Source organism: Cavia porcellus, unplaced genomic scaffold, assembly GCF_034190915.1.
Source record: "Cavia porcellus strain 051 isolate PalLab524CR breed Dunkin Hartley unplaced genomic scaffold, mCavPor4.1 scaffold_9, whole genome shotgun sequence".
Lineage (NCBI taxonomy): Eukaryota > Metazoa > Chordata > Mammalia > Rodentia > Caviidae > Cavia > Cavia porcellus.
The window spans coordinates 64,276,187-64,295,162 of NW_026947492.1; the positions used below are offsets into that span (position 1 = coordinate 64,276,187).

The 18,976-nt window shown below is 43.3% G+C and overlaps 1 protein-coding gene and 1 pseudogene across 1 annotated transcript; one reads left to right on the forward strand and one right to left on the reverse strand.

Annotated features, from left to right (window-relative positions):
- Positions 1-3,132: 3,132 nt before the first annotated feature.
- LOC100730975 (olfactory receptor 51F1-like) lies at positions 3,133-4,071 on the reverse strand. Its single transcript, XM_003463390.1, has one exon. The coding sequence runs from the start codon at positions 4,069-4,071 to the stop codon at positions 3,133-3,135; it is 939 nt and encodes a 312-aa protein (XP_003463438.1).
- Positions 4,072-14,852: 10,781 nt separating this feature from the next.
- On the forward strand, positions 14,853-18,812 carry LOC100725353 (RNA-binding protein EWS-like; annotated as a pseudogene).
- The last annotated feature ends 164 nt before the right edge of the window (positions 18,813-18,976 follow it).

The window sequence follows — 18,976 nt, forward strand, 5'->3', positions numbered from 1 at the left end:
CCCAAGTTACCCTGAGGGGCAAGAGCTAATTGTGGCTTTTGCATTTTGTCCATTGTTTTGAAGAAAAATGAGAGAAACAACTCTCTAAAGTCAGGATAAGAAAATGCAGGCTTCTAGTTCTCATCCAGTCATTAGAAAACACAAAGAAATAAAAAGGAGGGTCAAAAATGAGTGAATTAGAAATAGTTATCTTGCTTGAACATAAACTTCTGTTGTCACACAGTTGATGTATTCTTGGGTAATGAAAACAGGCTAAGTAAGGTAACAGTGAACTTGAAGCAACAGTGAACTTGAAGATCTCTAATTACGAACCTGTTAAAGCTGGTCAGAGAAAGATATCGAGAAAAGATGTTTTTGGAAGAAAATATTGAGCACATTGATGTGAAAGTCATAGCACTCTGGTATGTCTATGTAGATAGCTTTGTCACATCCATGACCTTAGAGATGATATGTACTTAGCCTGTTTATGTTCATACGCAGAGTGCCTCTGTCTATGACGTATCAATACGGCCTGCCTATAGTCACAACTCAGAAATACTACATCTGAATTTTTTTAACATCCTTTTGCTGTAATACAAATCCTATTTTTAAATTTATTTGTTACATTATTTTTCCACAAATATATTTCATGGATGTACAAAGTGCACGCACATATGTAGCACATGACATAGAGTATAAAATAAAGATTATTATATAGTTATATGCAATACATAATATTACACATGACTATACATGCACACACATGAATATACATATACTTGACTCTCTTTTAAAGAAAATCAATGTATAAAATTGATTTTTAATAGTTCAGTATTTCAGCCTTTCTCTTATAAGTTTCCTTAAGTACTATGTTCTTATTACAGATAGCTTTCAAAAGCATCACAATCTCTCGCTACTCTAGTGTGACTGAGAAATTTCTAGAAATAATATCAAAAATAATGTTTGTTGTTTTACATGTTCATGATGATCGAGCTTATCTGCATATTGCAGATAATTACCTCAATGTATTTTTACCTCCTCTCTGTTTAATTGTGTAGGAGACTGATGTTTAGAACATGCTAATCATAACATACTGAATTGAGCAAATACATTCTTGATGTTCTGTCCTCTAATCTATCATAAGGTTGTTTTGTTTGTTCCATTATTAAGGCAGGAGGACTTCTATGCATGATGTTGAAGAGAAAGCTTACTTTTGCCATGTGGAAGTGTGACAGGGTTTGCCTGCTTCACTTCCTTTTACACATCTAACCAGGTGCTCTCTCCGTTATTTTCTCTACCATCTAATGCTTTTGTCACATTTCAGTACAATCAACTGTAGCTGAAGAGGAGCATCTATGTTTATGTCCTACTTTCTCTTAATTTCTGGGAGAGTCTTACTGGTATCAACATTGTTGGGAAAGCTGCATGTGTACTTCTAAACAATATTTTGGTGAGTTGAAAAATTTATGTGTTGAAAGCCTAACCATAGTACAGTAAAATTTGTAACTTTATTTGGGCACAGGATCATTGGAGACAAAATTTGTTAGTGTAAGGTCAAACTGAAGTATAGGTAATTCTTAATCAAACATGACTAGAGTCCTGATATAACTGGAAATTTGGACACAAAATACTTTTCTTGCTGTACCTTTTAAAATCCTCTCATTTTAGATGACAACAAAACATACTAAGCATATCTCTTGAAATATCAACTATCAGAGCAGTAAATAAATTACTTTATAATTTTTGACAATGTTATTGTTTCATATATTGCATTTTATAATTTTTGACTGCTAGAAAATATATTTAGTGATCATTTAATTTGTATTTCCTGTAATATCAGATCACAAATACAACTGTATTTACAGGTGTATAAATAAAAAGAATCAATTGGAAAGTTCTCATTTGTAATGTTTACCAATTCCAGTGGTAAATAGTACCCTATGGTAGCTCTAAGTACTGGTTTGACATCACTGAGCACTATAATGCAAATTGAATGCCTACAACATTGGTCTTTGCAAGCTGCATTGTACCGAGTCCAGCACACTGCATCAGGCCAGTGTTTGTGAGATTCCTAGAGTGTCCCTTTTATTTATCATGACTTTCCCACATGAATTCTGTCAGGCTTCCATATCCATTTTCCCCTGAAAATTTTCTACCATCTTATGCAACTGATATTTAATGAATTTGCCTTGCTGTGTAACTGATATAGTTACTATCATTCTCTTTTCAGGAAACACACATTTGGGGTCTGATTCTGTATTACTGCTTATAAGATGAGAACCATCAGTTGTTACCTTGGTATTTTGACAGGGAAAGGGAATCATGGAGCCCTAAAACCTGCATGGCATCTTTTAAGTATGAAACTTTATGTAAAATCATGTGTACCTGTCTTTAATTTTCAATTTTTCTGTAGAGGACAAATAGATTTATTAAAGTTCACAAGGAAGCTCTGTGCAGAAAAAGCTTAAGACCTCTTTTTCAAATTTCCTTGCATTCTACTCCCTTATCATTTCTGGTTTTCAGTTTTCAATTTCTCATAAGGAATGCTGATATGGCATTAACTGTAGTTCTACATTTTGTATTATGCATTATCCAAAAATTAAATAAAATATACTCTATGAAGGCCAGGACACATTTAAAGATGTGATAGATATTCTTGGAGATCCAGAACTTAGTTTTGAAGCTTTGACTGTGTGCACTATGACTGTAAAGAGGATGCCACTTGAAATGTAGGACACCAGAATTAAAATCTCAGCAACAATCTATTGTAATTGTGTGGACTACACATCCCCAAATATCAATTTCTTTGTCAGTATATATTTCAATTATCACCATATATATATATTTATTTTTCAATTGGGCTATTTTGAAATGTCACTGGAATATGTCTTAAAAGAAGTTAGTTTGATGCTTAGTAAAAAGCAGTTAGGTAATGTTAGTTGCTATGTTATTGTAAATATTTTGTTATGGTATTATTCCAATTTGCTTATGAGATTTTACAATTCTTAGGGCAACATATCATAATATTATGACAAAAAACAAAGTTGTATTTACTCAGTGTTATTAAATAAATACAAAATAATTTGACATTAATTTGTTGGATTGCTTTTTAACAATGAAAATAAGCTACATAGTCCTTCAATGTAATAATGTCTATCTTGTGAGAAGCAAACTAAGTATAGATTTGCGGATCTGTTTTGTTTTCACACTATAGATGATGGGATTGAGCATAGGGGACAAAATCAAGTAAACATTGGCCATCACTGAATGGACCACTTTGGGAAATGACCTACCATAGCGATGAACAAAAGACAGGATTATCATGGGGATGTAGAATACAGCAACTGCTCCAATATGGGAGACACAGGTGCTGAAGACTTTGTACCTTTCTTCTGGGGAGGCAATATTGAGGACAGAGTGAATAATCAAGATATAAGACAGGATGATGCATGGGATGTCTATTCCAGTGGTCAGGACGAGACCAACTAATCCATAGATGCTATTTGCCTGAGTGTCTGAATGTGCTAGTTTAATCACATCTGGATGATAACAATAGGAGTGGGAAAGGACATTCACTGGGTAGAAAGACAGAAGCTTAAGGAGCAGAAGCAGTGGTAGTAGCAAGACAACAGTACGTAAAATCATTAGGAGACCCATCTGAATAATTCTGTAATTAGTGAGAATTGTAGTATATCTGAGAGGGTTACAGACTGCCACATAGCGATCAAAAGCCATAGCCACTAGCACCCCAGATTCTGTTGCAGTGAATCCATGAAGGAAAAACATCTGGATGATGCAAGCATCTAGAGTGATTTCTATTGCATCAAACCACAGCACACCCAAAGTTGTAGACATTGTAGAAACAGTCAGGCCCAGATCCGTGGCTGACAGTATGGAGAGGAGATAGTACATGGGCTCATGGAGACTGTGCTGGGTGATGACGATGGAGAGGATCATGCTGTTCCCAGAGAGGGCAACAGCATAAAGACCACAAAACGGAATGGAGATCCAGCCATGGGCAGCCTGGAAGCCAGGGAGGGCAGTAAGCAAGAAGGCTGGAGATTTAGATGTCAGATTACTTAGTGTTGTCATGTTGACCTGGATCTATGGCATTTGTCTTCAGAATGTTGACATCCTGTAGAAGAAACAAATGAGTGTACTGTAGAAAACATATTCACTGATTGTAATAGGAGAGTTTTTCAATGTAACATATAATGTCTCTACCTTTGAAATAAACCTTTAAATAAATTTGTAATATTTACTTACTGTTCTCAGAGACATTTATTGAAGATGTAGGGGTTTTATCTTGAAGCCAAGGAAGATATATTTAGTTAATATTGCATTTTGATGATAATTTTTTTTAACATTTTGTCTCCATCAGACAATATGAAGGAAAACATACTGGGAAGTGGAGGATGTTGAAACAGGAGGGAGAATGAGGTAGGGAAATGGAAAGGGAAGGAACAAAAACACCGAAGAAGAGAATAGAAGAAAAATTTAGAAACAAAGCTTTTTGTAAGTTGGAAGGGAAGAAAGGTTGAAGGGAAGAGAGGGAAATTGGGAGTAAATGAAGATAAATTTTGTGCAGGTACCAATTATTCATGATGAATGTGATGAATGTTGTCATTGTGTATATCAAAAGTGTACCAAGAAAATTAATTAAAAATCAGTGTATTTAGTTTTGAATATACTGTGCTCTGAAATGAGAAAAATAAACCAATTGAAAGATTTGAGTAAGCCAGCAGGGCCTGTGTGTAAATTTTTAGGCACAGATGTTCCCATTTTCTAGTAATATAGATTTGAAAGTTATCTTTCCATAGATATCACTTTAATCAGAGTATTGGTGAACAAACACAGAGATTTATAAGAGAAGTCAATGAAGACTTTGCTCTGCAACAGATTTTTGAAAGAAGCACAATCCACTAAGAATGATGAAAGCAGACAATTGTATGGGAGCCACAGAAATCAGACAATGTGAAGTCGTGACTGGATTTTACCTGAATGACAGTATCACATTTACTGAACAGTCAAGACTGGTAAAAGTTAAAAAATTCAAATTTAATTAAAATATATTTGTGTTCCTAGAAAATGCTGTTGAACTTGAGGGAGCAAAATTTCAACCTGCCACAGTGACTTGACTAATAATGGAAAAGCAAAAATAAAGATACAGTATATTTTATTTCTAGAAAATTGGAAATGAAGGTTGGGAGATATACTAAGATTAAAGAATTGTATAGTGCTAAAAATGTTTGAAATATAAAAATCTCAGAAAAATAGATAAATTTATCAACAGATATAAAATACACTAGAATATGTGGAATGAGAGGGACTAATTGATAAGTTTCCTTTAAAAAGTAGTAAGTTATTGAACATGGATCATGACAGTAATTAATCTCAAATAGACAGGGATAACATTTCCATTGGCAGTAGAGAGTGGCAAATAGGCAGCTTAATGAAGAGATGCATGAAAGAATTATCAACAAATGTCTCTGAATCAGTAAAGAGTAATGTACTGTTATTGAAGAATTATGAAATGTTGGATACCATCTTGAGGACATGCAAAGGTTTTCACTACACAGAAACTGACAGTGGCAGGTGCCCTAGATATATAGATATATGATGGAGCATTTAATTAATCTCTAAAACTTAGGAGTAATTTTCATTGCTAAAATAAATTCTAGGAAAACAAATGATAGCAATAATACTTTTTATACTCTTAGTACCTTTCTATAATGTTTTTTAAATAATAGGTGTGAAGTTTACTTTGTGGAAGTAAATATCTTGTAATATGTTTTATCTTATCATTCTTTTTATGCTATTTTCTGTAGTTTCTTTTAAAACTACAGCCCTCTGAGTTTAATCGTATCAAGAAAAATCATGAACATACTTAACCATAAATTTTTAGATATTACTATTTGGATTACAAGTATAGTGTAGAGTGCAATGTTGACTGATTTTCTGTAAGCCTGTTTGAATATCTGTGAATAACTGACAATGAAACACAAAGTCAACAGAATGCACTCATCTCTGTATGCTCTTACCAGTTTCATGTGGAAATAGGAGTCTTCTCTATCTTTACTAGCAGGGAGAGTACACAGTTCTGGAGCCATGAAGTTTATAATAAATTGGAATTGAGCTGGGAGTTAATCAGTAAGATGTGGATCTCCCTGGGGCTATGAACAAAGAAAAATTCTCTCTCTCTCTCTCTCTCTCTCTCTCTCTCTCTCTCTCTCTCTCTCTCCTCTCTCCCTCTCTCCTTCAATATAAGGTGTGTCTATAGAATCTCTGAAGGGTTTTGTCTCCTATCTCATGTGTCCATTATCTACAGATAAAGTTAAAATACAAAGAAAGAAAATCAGACATAAAGAATAGGCCCTCCTTATCCAAGTGTTCTATATCAGTGAAGTCAACCAATTACAAATGGGCAATATTTGGAAAACAATTGAACCTGTGTAAACATGTATAGAAAACGTTTTTCATTCTTATTATTCCCCTGGGAAATATTGCACAGCATCTATTTACAAAGCATTTTATTGTATTAGGCATTATAGCTCATAAAAATGTCAACAGAGATTCCTTAGAATCTAGAATATAGGAATTCTATTTCCCCAGCTATTCCCCTTCGAGGTATCTTCCCCAAAACAGTTAAAGATCTTGTATTACTGTGATACATGCAATCCCATGTCAATTTAAGCACAATTCACAATAGATAAATTTTGTAAGCAGCCTATATATCCATCAACAGAAGAATGGATAAATAAAATGTGCTATCTATATACAATGGAATACTGTTCTGCCATGAAGAAAAATAAACTTGAGTCATTTCTGTGAAAATTTAGGTACCTAGAAACCATAATGTTAAGTGAAACAAATCAGACATGCAAGTTTAAATATTGCATGTTTTCTCTTATATGAGAAACTCACATTATAAATAAAGAGCAAAATACAGGTCATGTAGTAGGAAGTACATAGACAGATCTCTTCTAAATGAGAGCAGGATCGAGAGACAGGGAGAGGTAGAGGATGATAAAAGAATTAATTTGTGCTCTAAAGATAAAACTATTATATGAATTTGAAAATGGAAGACACTAGCATTAGATACTGATCAGAATGATAAGAACATTCTCAGTCATATGGCAACTAAATTAATAGAAGAAAAAAGAGTAGCGCATGGAAACCGACCAGGTGTAGGTTGACACAACTGTACAGACATATGTGCTAAATACTCTGTGCAGTCTCCATAGGGTAGCTACCGTACTTTGATGATATCTGTTGATGTAATGACAAATATTTGCATTCCAATCACTGAGAAGATACAAAATGATCGCAGAGAGAGCCTTATGTTATCCTGAGCCAGTGTTAGCATAGTACAAGCTCACAGTAGGTCTAAGGGATGAGCTGCTTGAGGCAGGTGGGAATTCAGGGGATAAAGCTCACTCTCAGCACAGTTTGTTACAGCCTTTCTAAGCTTGGCTGCCAATAATTGGAGCAAAATGGCATGGATGTAGAGAGTAGATGGCTACATTTAGTAAACACTTCTAATCAGAAGAGAAAATGTGGATGAAGCCAAACTGGAGTAGCTGACACTGGTGTAACATTTGATTTTATGAGCTTGGAACTAGAAAAGCTTCAAATGGAAGGTAGAAAGGCAAGAATTGCTTAGGTCCATGGAATTAGTTCAGGCTACAATAAACACAAAAACCATTACAAAAGATACAAGGTAGCTGTAAAGAACAGACACATATGTTTTCCTAAATTACACTAATGAAATTGGGCTGTTTCCTGTTTCACCCATGGGCAGCAATTATAGAACAGCCCAGGATTTATAAGTTAAGAGTATTAAATCTGCAAATAGAAATGAGTCATAGTGAATGCTACTTTAGAACTTCTTCCTTGATTTTTAACCTAGATTCCAAACATATTTAAGGAAAGAAATTTCTTTCTTATTATGCGTGTGGTAGGTCTTAACACTCCTTTGTTTTATGCATGTGCAATTAAAAGAAATTGGAAAAATCAAGAAGGGAGAGATAGGAGGGAAGGAGGAGCAGAAGAAGGAGGAAGAGGAAAGGAGGAGGAGAGATGGGAATCCTGCCTGCCCTTCTTACCTTCTCCTTATTTTTAATGTTTTTTTATAGCATCTTTAAAACAGTTGCAGTGGTTTTGCTTACTTGATTTTTGAGCCAGGATTTTTTTTTATTCTTTTGCAGTTTTTTTCCCTAAAACGTACAACAGTGAAACACTTAGTTTAACTTTTCCTAGAATCCTTTATGCAAAACACAGTGTTCTGTAAGCTAAAACCTAAACCTCTGAAACGCAGTCTGTACTTTTCTCTGTAGCATCATTTGCCTCTGATGATTACATTTTTCTGTGTCTTCCAGAACTTCATAGTTTGAGTATTTGCAAATGCTGATTCCTATGCTTTAAGCTTCTTTGTTATTTTATCCATTTGATCAATCCAAACTAGTCTCCTCATAAGGAATACTTATCAGTTCCCACAACAGAGGGGATACAGAAGGGCAGGGATTCATGAATTAGTGGCCTTAAATATACTTAGAGAGGTGAGGGAATGGTGACATAATTGTTGGAGCATGGAAGAGAAGAAGCTTCTCCAATCACACAGAAAGCAAAAGCGAGAGCTAAGACCACACCACACGTCACCTGATTGCTCTTTTGTTACACCTAGCAAATATTGGCTTACTTTCTAGGAACACTGGAAAACCAGACTAAGGAAGAAGGCTAGTTCCTCAGTAGTTGCTAACTGAACCACACCATGCCTGGAGAGTTAATAAATCAAGAATGCAATTTGGGTCTATAAAGATGTAGCCTTGTGACAGTTAAAGCTCTAAAAGAATCTATGAAATAGTTTCTTCATTTTTAAGACTTCCACACAACTTCTGCAGAGCACAGTATTCATCAGTCAAGAATTTGTCATTTAACAAATGAACTTCTCTTTTTTTATTTTAAAGAGGATAAAACCAAGGAAAATAAAACAGAACAAAACCAATCAAAGCAAGCTAGTGTAAGTGATACAGGAGTTCAAAACAATACAAAATCAACAATAGTTACCATAATGCTTCTTCTTGTCTTCAAAACAGCTGCAGATACCTTCAGACACTGAAAATCAAACAGAACATAATAGAACCATAAAAACAAAATAATGAATGCAATAAAGGACTTTAAAAGAAGACAAAAGCAAACCCAAAATGCCTACCATAATATATTTTGCTCTCCTTGAAATGGCTGCTCATGCCATCAGATATAACAAACTCAAACAAAACAAAACAGAACAAAACCATCACAACAAAAGAATGAAAATGATACCAGATTTCAAAACATGATAATAGGGAATCAATAACAGCAACTATCTTCAGAAAGAGATCCCTGCTAGATGCCACACTGCTTACTGCTATTCTTTGAATAGATCAGACCACTGAAAAGTCACTGAAAGGTCAATGAAACACCAAACACAACAAGCATCAAATTGCATTTCACCTCCACAGCTATCATTGCAGCCTGTGTACCTCTGAATCAGCTGGTCATTCACAGGAAGCAGGGGAGGGGTTTGATGGGGTGGAGTAGTTGGGTGGGGGAATTGACCTTTCCCATTTGCCAGCCCCTACCAGAAGGGACTGGGGTATGGCTGTCCCACTGCTGGCGGTGGCCAGGGCATGGCGCTGGTTCTCAGGGAGGGCTTGCTTCCTGGTGAATCCTTGTTTTCTTCCCCCCTGAAGTCTGAAAATGGCACTGACTCTGAAAAGGCTTGGGTCGGGTTGTCCACTTGCCTGCAGCAGCCCTCACATGGCACTTGTTCACAGGGAGGGTTTGCTTTGTGGTCAACAAATGAGTTTCTTCTATACACACTTACTTTATTCTAAGGCACTATTGAAGTAATGAATATGTTCTAGTAAGAATGGTTTTTTGGTTTCTCTCAAAACACTTCACAGCCATTCTTCCCCCTTTATAATCAGCCATCACCTCCACTCCAACTAGAAAAAGCCCAGTGATGTCGATGTCCGCTCCCGGCCGGCAGGAAGGACACACGACACAGTCTGGTAGTGGACAACCTTTTCTTTTTATTTTCCTTCTCCGTACAGCCTGCCCTGGGTTCTCCCAGCTGAAGCCTCCTTTGGTCCGCTCCCCGCGGCTCCTTTTGTGCTTCAGCCTGCCCCAAAGCCTCTACCGGTCCGCTCTCCGCGGCTCCTTTTGGGCTTCTACTTCCGGGCTTCTATCTGGCTTCTACTTCCGCCCAGGGGTGGCACCGGTATATATACGGGTACAGTGTCCAATCATGTTAAAGTAAGCAAGGCAAGCTGATTGGCTAACATCATCAGTTGCCAGGCAGACTATATTGTTGAGCGGGTTGTTTACGCGGTAAGCAGGAAACTAACATATTCGATGGGAGGGGTAATCTACCTCAGGCCTCACTCTTTACTACAGGCCTCACGTCCGCCAAGTGAGGCGACCGGGCTCGGGGCTGCGGCTCCCAACATCTCCCCCTTTTTTATTTTTTATGAATGTGCGCATCGTAGCCCTTCCTGGACTGGGTGCAGAGGCTTATGCCCTATGTGTAGGCCCACCGTAGGTCCTTGGCTTAGACCCTGGTCGGCCGTCCCATGGTCTGCCAAGGCCCTGAGGCCCTCGTCCTTTTTCTAGGGCCAGGCACAAACTGGACGGAACCTGGATGCACACAAGCTTGCACTCATTTTCTCTCCGTAAAGAAATCCCCTCGGAGAGAAATTTAGACCAGCATCTAACAGTCCAGCGGCTTACGTGCAGGATGGGGTAGGGCCTGGCTTAGGTCGAGTCGTGCTGGGGAGGCACGCTCTTACCCGTCATTGACTCACCTACCCTGCTGTGTATTGTCACCTTATGGAGGAGAATGAGGGATGCCCGCCATATCTAGACTCGGTCATGGGCCAATTGAGCAAGCCATGCATATGCCTGAGGATCTTCTTGTCCATTTCGGGCTACCGCTATTTCTATTCATCTTGTTGGTTGGTCTGTGATGGATCTCCAGTAGGGCAGGTCTGATCTTTAGTCGAGGGCTTTGTTGCCCGTGTCAGTCTCTCCGGTACCCACAGTGGTTCTCGTCCCGATTCCTGTGGGAAAACACAAACCGCGCCTCGGTTCCAGCTGACCACTGGATCCGGGCCCATCCATTGTCCTGTCAGGACATCTTTCCACTTCACCCACCCTTTATGGTTGGGGGAAGGGTTGCAGTGCTCCACAGCTGGGGAGCGATTATCATTATTTAAATTTAAAAAATTGTGTGTGAATAGTGCCATGGATAATCGTGCCTTTGGGGCCAGGCCTTGGCCTACTCCCCCTTTTTGTTTTTGTAAAATTTCTTTGAGGCTTCTATGAGCCCTCTCAATGATTCCTTGACCTTGGGGATTGTATGGGATACCATGTTTTAATTGAACCTCCATCATTTTGCAGAACTCATTGAAAGCTTTGCCTATATAGGCTGGTCCATTATCAGTTTTTAATATCTTTGGTTTGCCCCATGCGGCCCAAGCCGCCAGGCAATGATTGATCACATTAGACACTTTTTCACCTGTTTCTGCTGTTGCAAATATGACGTGAGAACAGGTGTCTGTGGAAACATGAACATATTTAAGAGTCCCAAACTCCTGTATATGTGTGATGTCCATCTGCCAAACATCACCAGGGATCAAACCTCGAGGGTTTACTCCCATCGGTATGGCAGGTTTGTATGTGGCACAGGAGTCACATAGTCGCACGATATCTCGTGCATCTGCTCTGGAAACATGGAAATGGTTTGCTAGTGTGCTGGCATTAACATGAAATTTATCATGGAAGGCACGGGCTCGCTCGATTGGTGTTAGTAAGGTAAAAATCCATAACGGGCGAGTGGCAGTGTCAGCAGCCGCATTCCCCTGTGCCATAGGCCCTGGCAGGGATGTATGTGCTCTTATGTGGGTGGTGAAGACCTTATGGTGTCTGTTCTGAAGCAATGTCTGGATAGACAGGAACAGCCCAGCCACTGTGGAAGTGGATCTAATTAAACCGGCAGTCTCAAGCACTTGCATAGCATTGACCACATACCTAGAATCGGAGACAATGTTAATGGCCTCTGAGAACCGTTCAAGAATCATTTTAACGATCTGCAGTTCCACCACCTGAGGCTGATCTGGTTCAAATTGTATGGTAACCGGGGGCTTGCCTAGGATCACATAGGCGCCTATCCCCGTCTTGGAGCCATCTGTGTATATTGTAGTTGCTGGGACTAATGGCTCAGAGGCAGTAACCTTTGGAAAAATTATAGGGTGCTGAGTGACAAATGACAAGATGAACACCCATATAAGTCTGGAGGCGACACTGAGGTCCACACCTGCTGACCCAGGGGTGGCCCTTGTTGAAGGCTGCCACCCTGAGCTGTCCTGTCTCTGGGGCGGGGGCCCGTCTGTGAAGGGGGCCCCCTCTGGCCGTTTTTTGGCTCTCTAGCATCTTGTCCACAAATACGGTTGCCCTGAGCATCAAAGACCGACCTACACTCCTCAGCTTTGTGTGATCCCTTCTTGCATCGCCCACAAACATATGGTTTTTTATTCCTAGGACGAGGCCTAGCATCTGCATTGTTTGGGCAATGACGTTTAATGTGTCCTGGCTCCCCGCAGGCAAAACACCCTTTAGCCTTACATTCCCCTCCTGACCCGCGAGGTCCCCTCTGCTGTACAGCCGCGGCCAGGAGAGCAGCCACTCCCGAGTTGGAGAGCGGCCCCCCTATCTCTCTGCATATCCTAATCCAGGCGTTGAGGTCCTTGTTCTTATGAGGAGCTATCGCTGCTTTGCACTCCTTTGTACACTGTTCGAAAATCAGCTGCCTTACCAGCGGTCGAGCCACTCCCGGATCAGAAAATATCTTATCGGCAGCATCTTGCATTCGGGCCACAAAGTCAACAAATGGCTCTGTGGTACCCTGAATTATTTTTGAAAGACACAAGGAGGCTGTTCCGGCACCACTTACTTGCTTCCAGGCGCGGAGTCCTATGGCATTGATTTGCTCATAGACAGCGCCGGGGAACTGGGTCTGGTCATCAGCGTGCCGACCTTCTCCCATAAGCATTTCCTTGTTCCACCCCCGGTTTCCTCGATTGGCGTTTTTCTCAGCCTGCTCTGCAGAGAACTCTGCATACCAGGCTCGCCAATCCAGGTAGCTGCCCGAGGGCAGACAGGCCTTTGCTAGCTGAATCCAGTCCGCGGGGGTGAGGGGCCCAGAAGACAGATTCTCCAGCATGGCAATGGTGTAAGGCGCAGTCGGCCCAAAGGTTGTAACTGCATTTTTAAGTTCTCTAATCTGCTTTATCTCAAAAGGCTCCCATACATTGCGTCCCTGGCCCATAGCTACTTGTACAGGAAATATCTCGTAGGGGCCACTATCTATCCCAGGTGGATGTACCTCATGAGACAAGCGTCCCCCCTGCCAAAGCCGCCTGTAAAAATACCGACCCGCCGGCGGCGGAGCATAAGACGGCGGCCGTGATTGGGCGGAAAATGGGGGCCCGTGCATCACTTCCTGTTCTGGCGAAAGGGGAGGGAGCTCCCAGGCGGCCGCCTCGTGGCGAGGGACCGCCTCCCTCTCGCGCCGGGGCGCACTCAGGAGCTCTCTACTCCTCCGCAGACCAGGTTGAGCAGAGCGCAATTCGCGGCGTGACGCTGGAAAAGAACCCTGCGACTCCTTATTGAGCGACTTAGGCTCCTGACAGCTGGTCTCTTTGGCCTCCCTGCCATTCAACTTTCCCTCGTCCTCGGAGTCAGACGACTCCGAGGCTAGAGCCCCGTCCTCCTCCTTAGCATCCTTGCTCCCCTTGACAGACACCTCTCGGGAGCTCCCTGACTGGGCTTGCTCAGATACCCTGCGTACTTTTGTAAGCTCTTGAGAGCTTTCTCCACAACCACCCTCGCTCTTAGTGCCGCTACCTAGCATGTTTCCCATTTTTTAATATGTTACTCACCGCGTGAGGCCCAAGGAATCCGCCACTTACGCGTGAGCCTGAGGGGAGTCTAAAAGCCCTGTAGGTGCGCGCCACCCAGAGCCCAGGCTTATCCCCAACTCACCTGTCTCGCAGCTCTGTACTGGAGCGTTGTCCACTTCACGTCGCGGGGGTGATCAGTCCCCGGGCGGGCCTCCAAATGTCGATGTCCGCTCCCGGCCGGCAGGAAGGACACACGACACAGTCTGGTAGTGGACAACCTTTTCTTTTTATTTTCCTTCTCCGTACAGCCTGCCCTGGGTTCTCCCAGCTGAAGCCTCCTTTGGTCCGCTCCCCGCGGCTCCTTTTGTGCTTCAGCCTGCCCCAAAGCCTCTACCGGTCCGCTCTCCGCGGCTCCTTTTGGGCTTCTACTTCCGGGCTTCTATCTGGCTTCTACTTCCGCCCAGGGGTGGCACCGGTATATATACGGGTACAGTGTCCAATCATGTTAAAGTAAGCAAGGCAAGCTGATTGGCTAACATCATCAGTTGCCAGGCAGACTATATTGTTGAGCGGGTTGTTTACGCGGTAAGCAGGAAACTAACATATTCGATGGGAGGGGTAATCTACCTCAGGCCTCACTCTTTACTACAGGCCTCACGTCCGCCAAGTGAGGCGACCGGGCTCGGGGCTGCGGCTCCCAACACAGTGAGACCTTTTTTAAACTGTAGATTAATTTCAATGTAGTTGATCTCAGTCACAAAGATTACAAATTTGTATTACTTGAGGGGAGAAAGCACTGGGATGGCTCTGCCCATTTCATAAATAAGAAATTAAGTAGTTATATAGTTAAAGAAGCTCCGTTCAGAAACATCTCTTCGAGAGGGAAAGTAAGAGGGTGACAGATATTGACAGAATGAGGAGGAAGGAGAGAAAATGGTATCCATGGACTATAGTAGCTACAGTCAAGCTGCAGCCCAGCAGAGCTACAGTGTTTATATCATCCAGCCAACTCAAGGATGTGCACAGACCACCCAGGTTTATGGGCAACAAAGCTATGGAACCTATAGACAGCCTATTGATGTCAGCTATACCTAGGCTCAGATCATTGCCACCTATTTTCAGACTGCATATACAACTTCTCATGTACAGCCTCCCACTGATTATACTACCTCTGCTGCCCTCCAGGAGTACAGCCAACTTGTCCAGGGTTATGGCACTGGTACTTACAACACACCATTGCTGCAGTCACAACACAGAGGCCTCTTACAAAGCTCAGTATGCGTACAGCACTCAGCCTGCTTACCCAGCCTATGGGCAGCATCCAGCAGCTACTACACTGCAAGACCAAAGGATAGTAACAAACCTACTGAGACTAATCAACATCAGGCTAGCACAGAGGGTTATAACCAGTCCAGCCTAGGAAAAGGACAGAGTAACTATAGTTATCCTCAGGTTCCTGGAAGCTACCCAACACAGCCAGTCTCCATACCTCCATCTTATCCTCCTACTAGCTATTCCTCTAGACAGCTGACTAGTTGTGATCAAAGCAGAACTCTCACCAGAACACCTGTGGGCAGCCGAACACCTAAGGACAGCAGAGTAGCTATGGTCAACAAAGCAGCCATTGGCAACAGCCTCCCAATAGTTATCACCCTCTGCCCAGGCTGGATCCTGCAGCTAGCATCCAAGTCAATATAGCCGACAGAGCAGCAGTTACAGGCAGCAGAGTTCATTCTGACAGGACCACTCCAGTAGCGTGAGTGTTTATGGGCAGGCATGGATTTTCCAAATCAGGAGAGAATTGGAGCATGAGTGGCCCTGATAACCAGGCAGGGAAAGAGGAGGATTTGCTCATGGAAGCATGAGCAGAGATGGATGGGAAGGGGTGTTGGGAGCCGTGGCACTGTCAAGTCATCAGACGCGGTGATTGCGAGGCCTGTAGGAAAGTACAAAAGCCTGAGCTAGATTACCCCTCTCATCGAGCCCGCCTGTGTGGCATCTGTTTCCTGCTTCCTGATCCCTATCACCCCACTAAGTTCCCGCCTCGCAGGGTAGTCTGCCTAGCTACTAATGTTGCTAGCCAATCAGCTTACGCGACCCGCCTTGATTTGATTGGAGGCCACAATCCTATATATAGCCAGTACCTCCACCCCTGGAGGAGAGAAGCACGGAAGGAGCCGCGGAGAGCGGACCGGTAGAGGCTTCGGAGCGAAGCACGGAAGGAGCTTCGGGGAGCGGACCAACAGAGGCTTCGGCCGGGACGAGTCCCGGGGTAGACTGTGAAGGAGGAGAGAAATAAAATAGAATACTTCGCCACCGCCAGATTTTGTCGTGTGTTCTTCCTGCCGGCCGGGAGCGACACCGACATCTGGTGGCCCGTACGAGGAACTGATCAGCCCTGAGACGAGGCGGTGGATAAAGTCCTTCGACACAGAGCTACAGGACAGGTGAGTAGGGGATAAGCCTGGGCCCTGGGTGGCGTGCACCTACAGGGTTTTTAGACTCCTCTCAACCTCACGCGTAAGTGGCGGGTTTCTTGGGCCTCACGCGGTGAGTATGAAACATAACACCAGAACTTAAGGTAATAAAAGAGTGTAAAACATAAACATAGAAGTAAAAATAACAGAAGATATATTAAAAATGGGAATACACAGCCTTGGTGTTGGTCCTTCGGAGACTCCTAAAGTCCAAGGACCTCAAGGTGGGGCGTAAGACTCTAGAAAATTTCCTTGCATAAATTGACAGCTTTGCTCCCTGGTTTCTGCCTACAGGGCATGTAAACCTACCCTCCTGGGAACACGCGTGCCTAAAGAGTGAGGGTAGTTACGGGGGGAGCTCTCAAGAACTTGTAGAAGTACGCAAGGTGTTTGAACAGGCACAGTCAGGAAGCTCCCGAGAAGGGTCCGTCAAGGAGGGCAGAGATACAAAAGAGGAAGCTGAGGTGCGGTTTGTGTCTTTCCGCAGGGACCGGGACGAGAACCACTGTGGGTCCCAGAGAGGTTGACGTGTGCGACAAGTCCCTCGACTGAAGATCAGGCCTGTTCCACCAGAGGCCAACCGCAGACCCAACAACAAGATGAGCCCTAAAAGAACTGCAGGACAATCCCTTTTTGGGGGCCTGGAACGGCTTGCTCCCCTATGTGCTACCCTTGTATACACATGGCTCGCTCGCATGGCCTACGACCGCGTTTAAAAGTGACAGGCTTCCCACATTCTCCTCCCTAGACAACAACATGTAGCAGGGTGGGTGAGTCAATGACGGGTAAGAGCGTGCCTCCCCAGCACGACTCAACCTAAGCCAGGCCCTACCCCGTTCTGCTCGAAAGCCGCTGGATTGTTAGATAAATTTCTCTCCGAGGGGATTCGTGGAGAGAAATGAGTGCATGCCTATGTGCAACCAGGTTCCGTCCGGTTCATTCCTGGCCCTAGAAAAAAGGACGAGGGCCTCAAGGCCTTTTATTTCTCTCCTCCTTCACAGTCTACCCCGGGACTCGTCCCGGCCGAAGCCTCTGTTGGTCCGCTCCCCGAGGCTCCTTCCGTGCTTCACTCCGAAGCCTCTACCGGTCCGCTCTCCGCGGCTCCTTCCGTGCTTCTCTCCTCCAGGGGTGGAGGTACTGGCTATATATAGGATTGTGGCCTCCAATCAAATCAAGGCGGGTCGCGTAAGCTGATTGGCTAGCAACATTAGTAGCTAGGCAGACTACCCTGCGAGGCGGGAACTTAGTGGGGTGATAGGGATCAGGAAGCAGGAAACAGACGCCACACAGGCGGGCTCGATGAGAGGGGTAATCTAGCTCAGGCTTTTGTACTTTCCTACAGGCCTCGCAATCACCGCGTCTGATGACTTGACAGTGCCACGGCTCCCAACAAAGGGGGACACAGTGGAATGGGCAGAGATGGAGAATAGGTGGCTTCGGTAAGCTGGTGGATCCACAGAAGAAGGACCAGATCTTGATCTAGGCCCTCCCATACATCCTGAGGAAAGATCTGACAACAGTGCAATTTATGTACAAGGATTAAATGACAATGTAACACTCGATGACCTGGCAGACTTCTTTAAGCAATGTGGGGTTGTTAAGATTAACAAGAGAAATGGGCAACCAATGATCCACATCTACCTGTATGAGGAAACAGAAAAGCCCAAAGGTGATGCCACGGTGTCCTAGGAAAATCCACAGACTTCCAAGGCTGCTATGGAGTGGTTTGACTGGAAAGATTTTCAAGGAAGCAAACTTAAAGTCTCCCTTGCTCAGAAGAAGCCTCCAATGAACAGTATGTGAGGCAGCATGTCACCCCACGAGGGCAGAAGGGTGCCAAAACCATTCCTTGGAGGTGCAGGTGGCCCAGAGGTCCTGGGGGACCCACATGTCACATAGGAGGCTGCAGAACAGACAGGTGAGACTTCCCTCCAAAAGGCTTCCCTCCAAAAGGCCTCGGAGATTCCCAAGAAACCCCTCTGAAGGAGGAAACGTCTAACATCGAGCTGGAGATTCGCAGTGTCCCAATCCGGGTTGTGGAAACCAGAACTTCACCTGAAGAACACAATGCAACCAGTGTAAGGCCCTGAAACCTGAAGGCTTCCTCCCGCCACCCTACCCACCCCCGGGTGGTGATCGTGGGAGAAGTGGCACGGATGGCATGTGGGGAGGAAGAGATGGCCTCATGGACAGCGGTGGTCCTGGTGGAATGTTCAGAGGTGGCCATAATGGAGACATAGTGCTTCCGTGGTGGCTGTGGCATGGTCCAAGGTGGTTTTGGCGGAGGAAGACGAGGCGTTCGGGGAGGGGTGTGCCTGGACTTCTGATGGAAGAAACAGGAGGAAGAAGTGGAGGTGGAGAACCTGGAAAAATGCATAAATGTGAGCACTGTCAGGCGCAGCCAGCGGCCTGCTAGACCAGAGACCCCGCAGAGCTGCATTGACTACCAGAGTTAGTTTCTAAACTAGAAAATGTTTTAAATTTATAATTCCATATTTATAATGTTGGCTATAACATTATGATTATTCCTTGTCTGTACTTTAGTATTTTTCACCATTTGTGAAGAAACATAAAACAAGT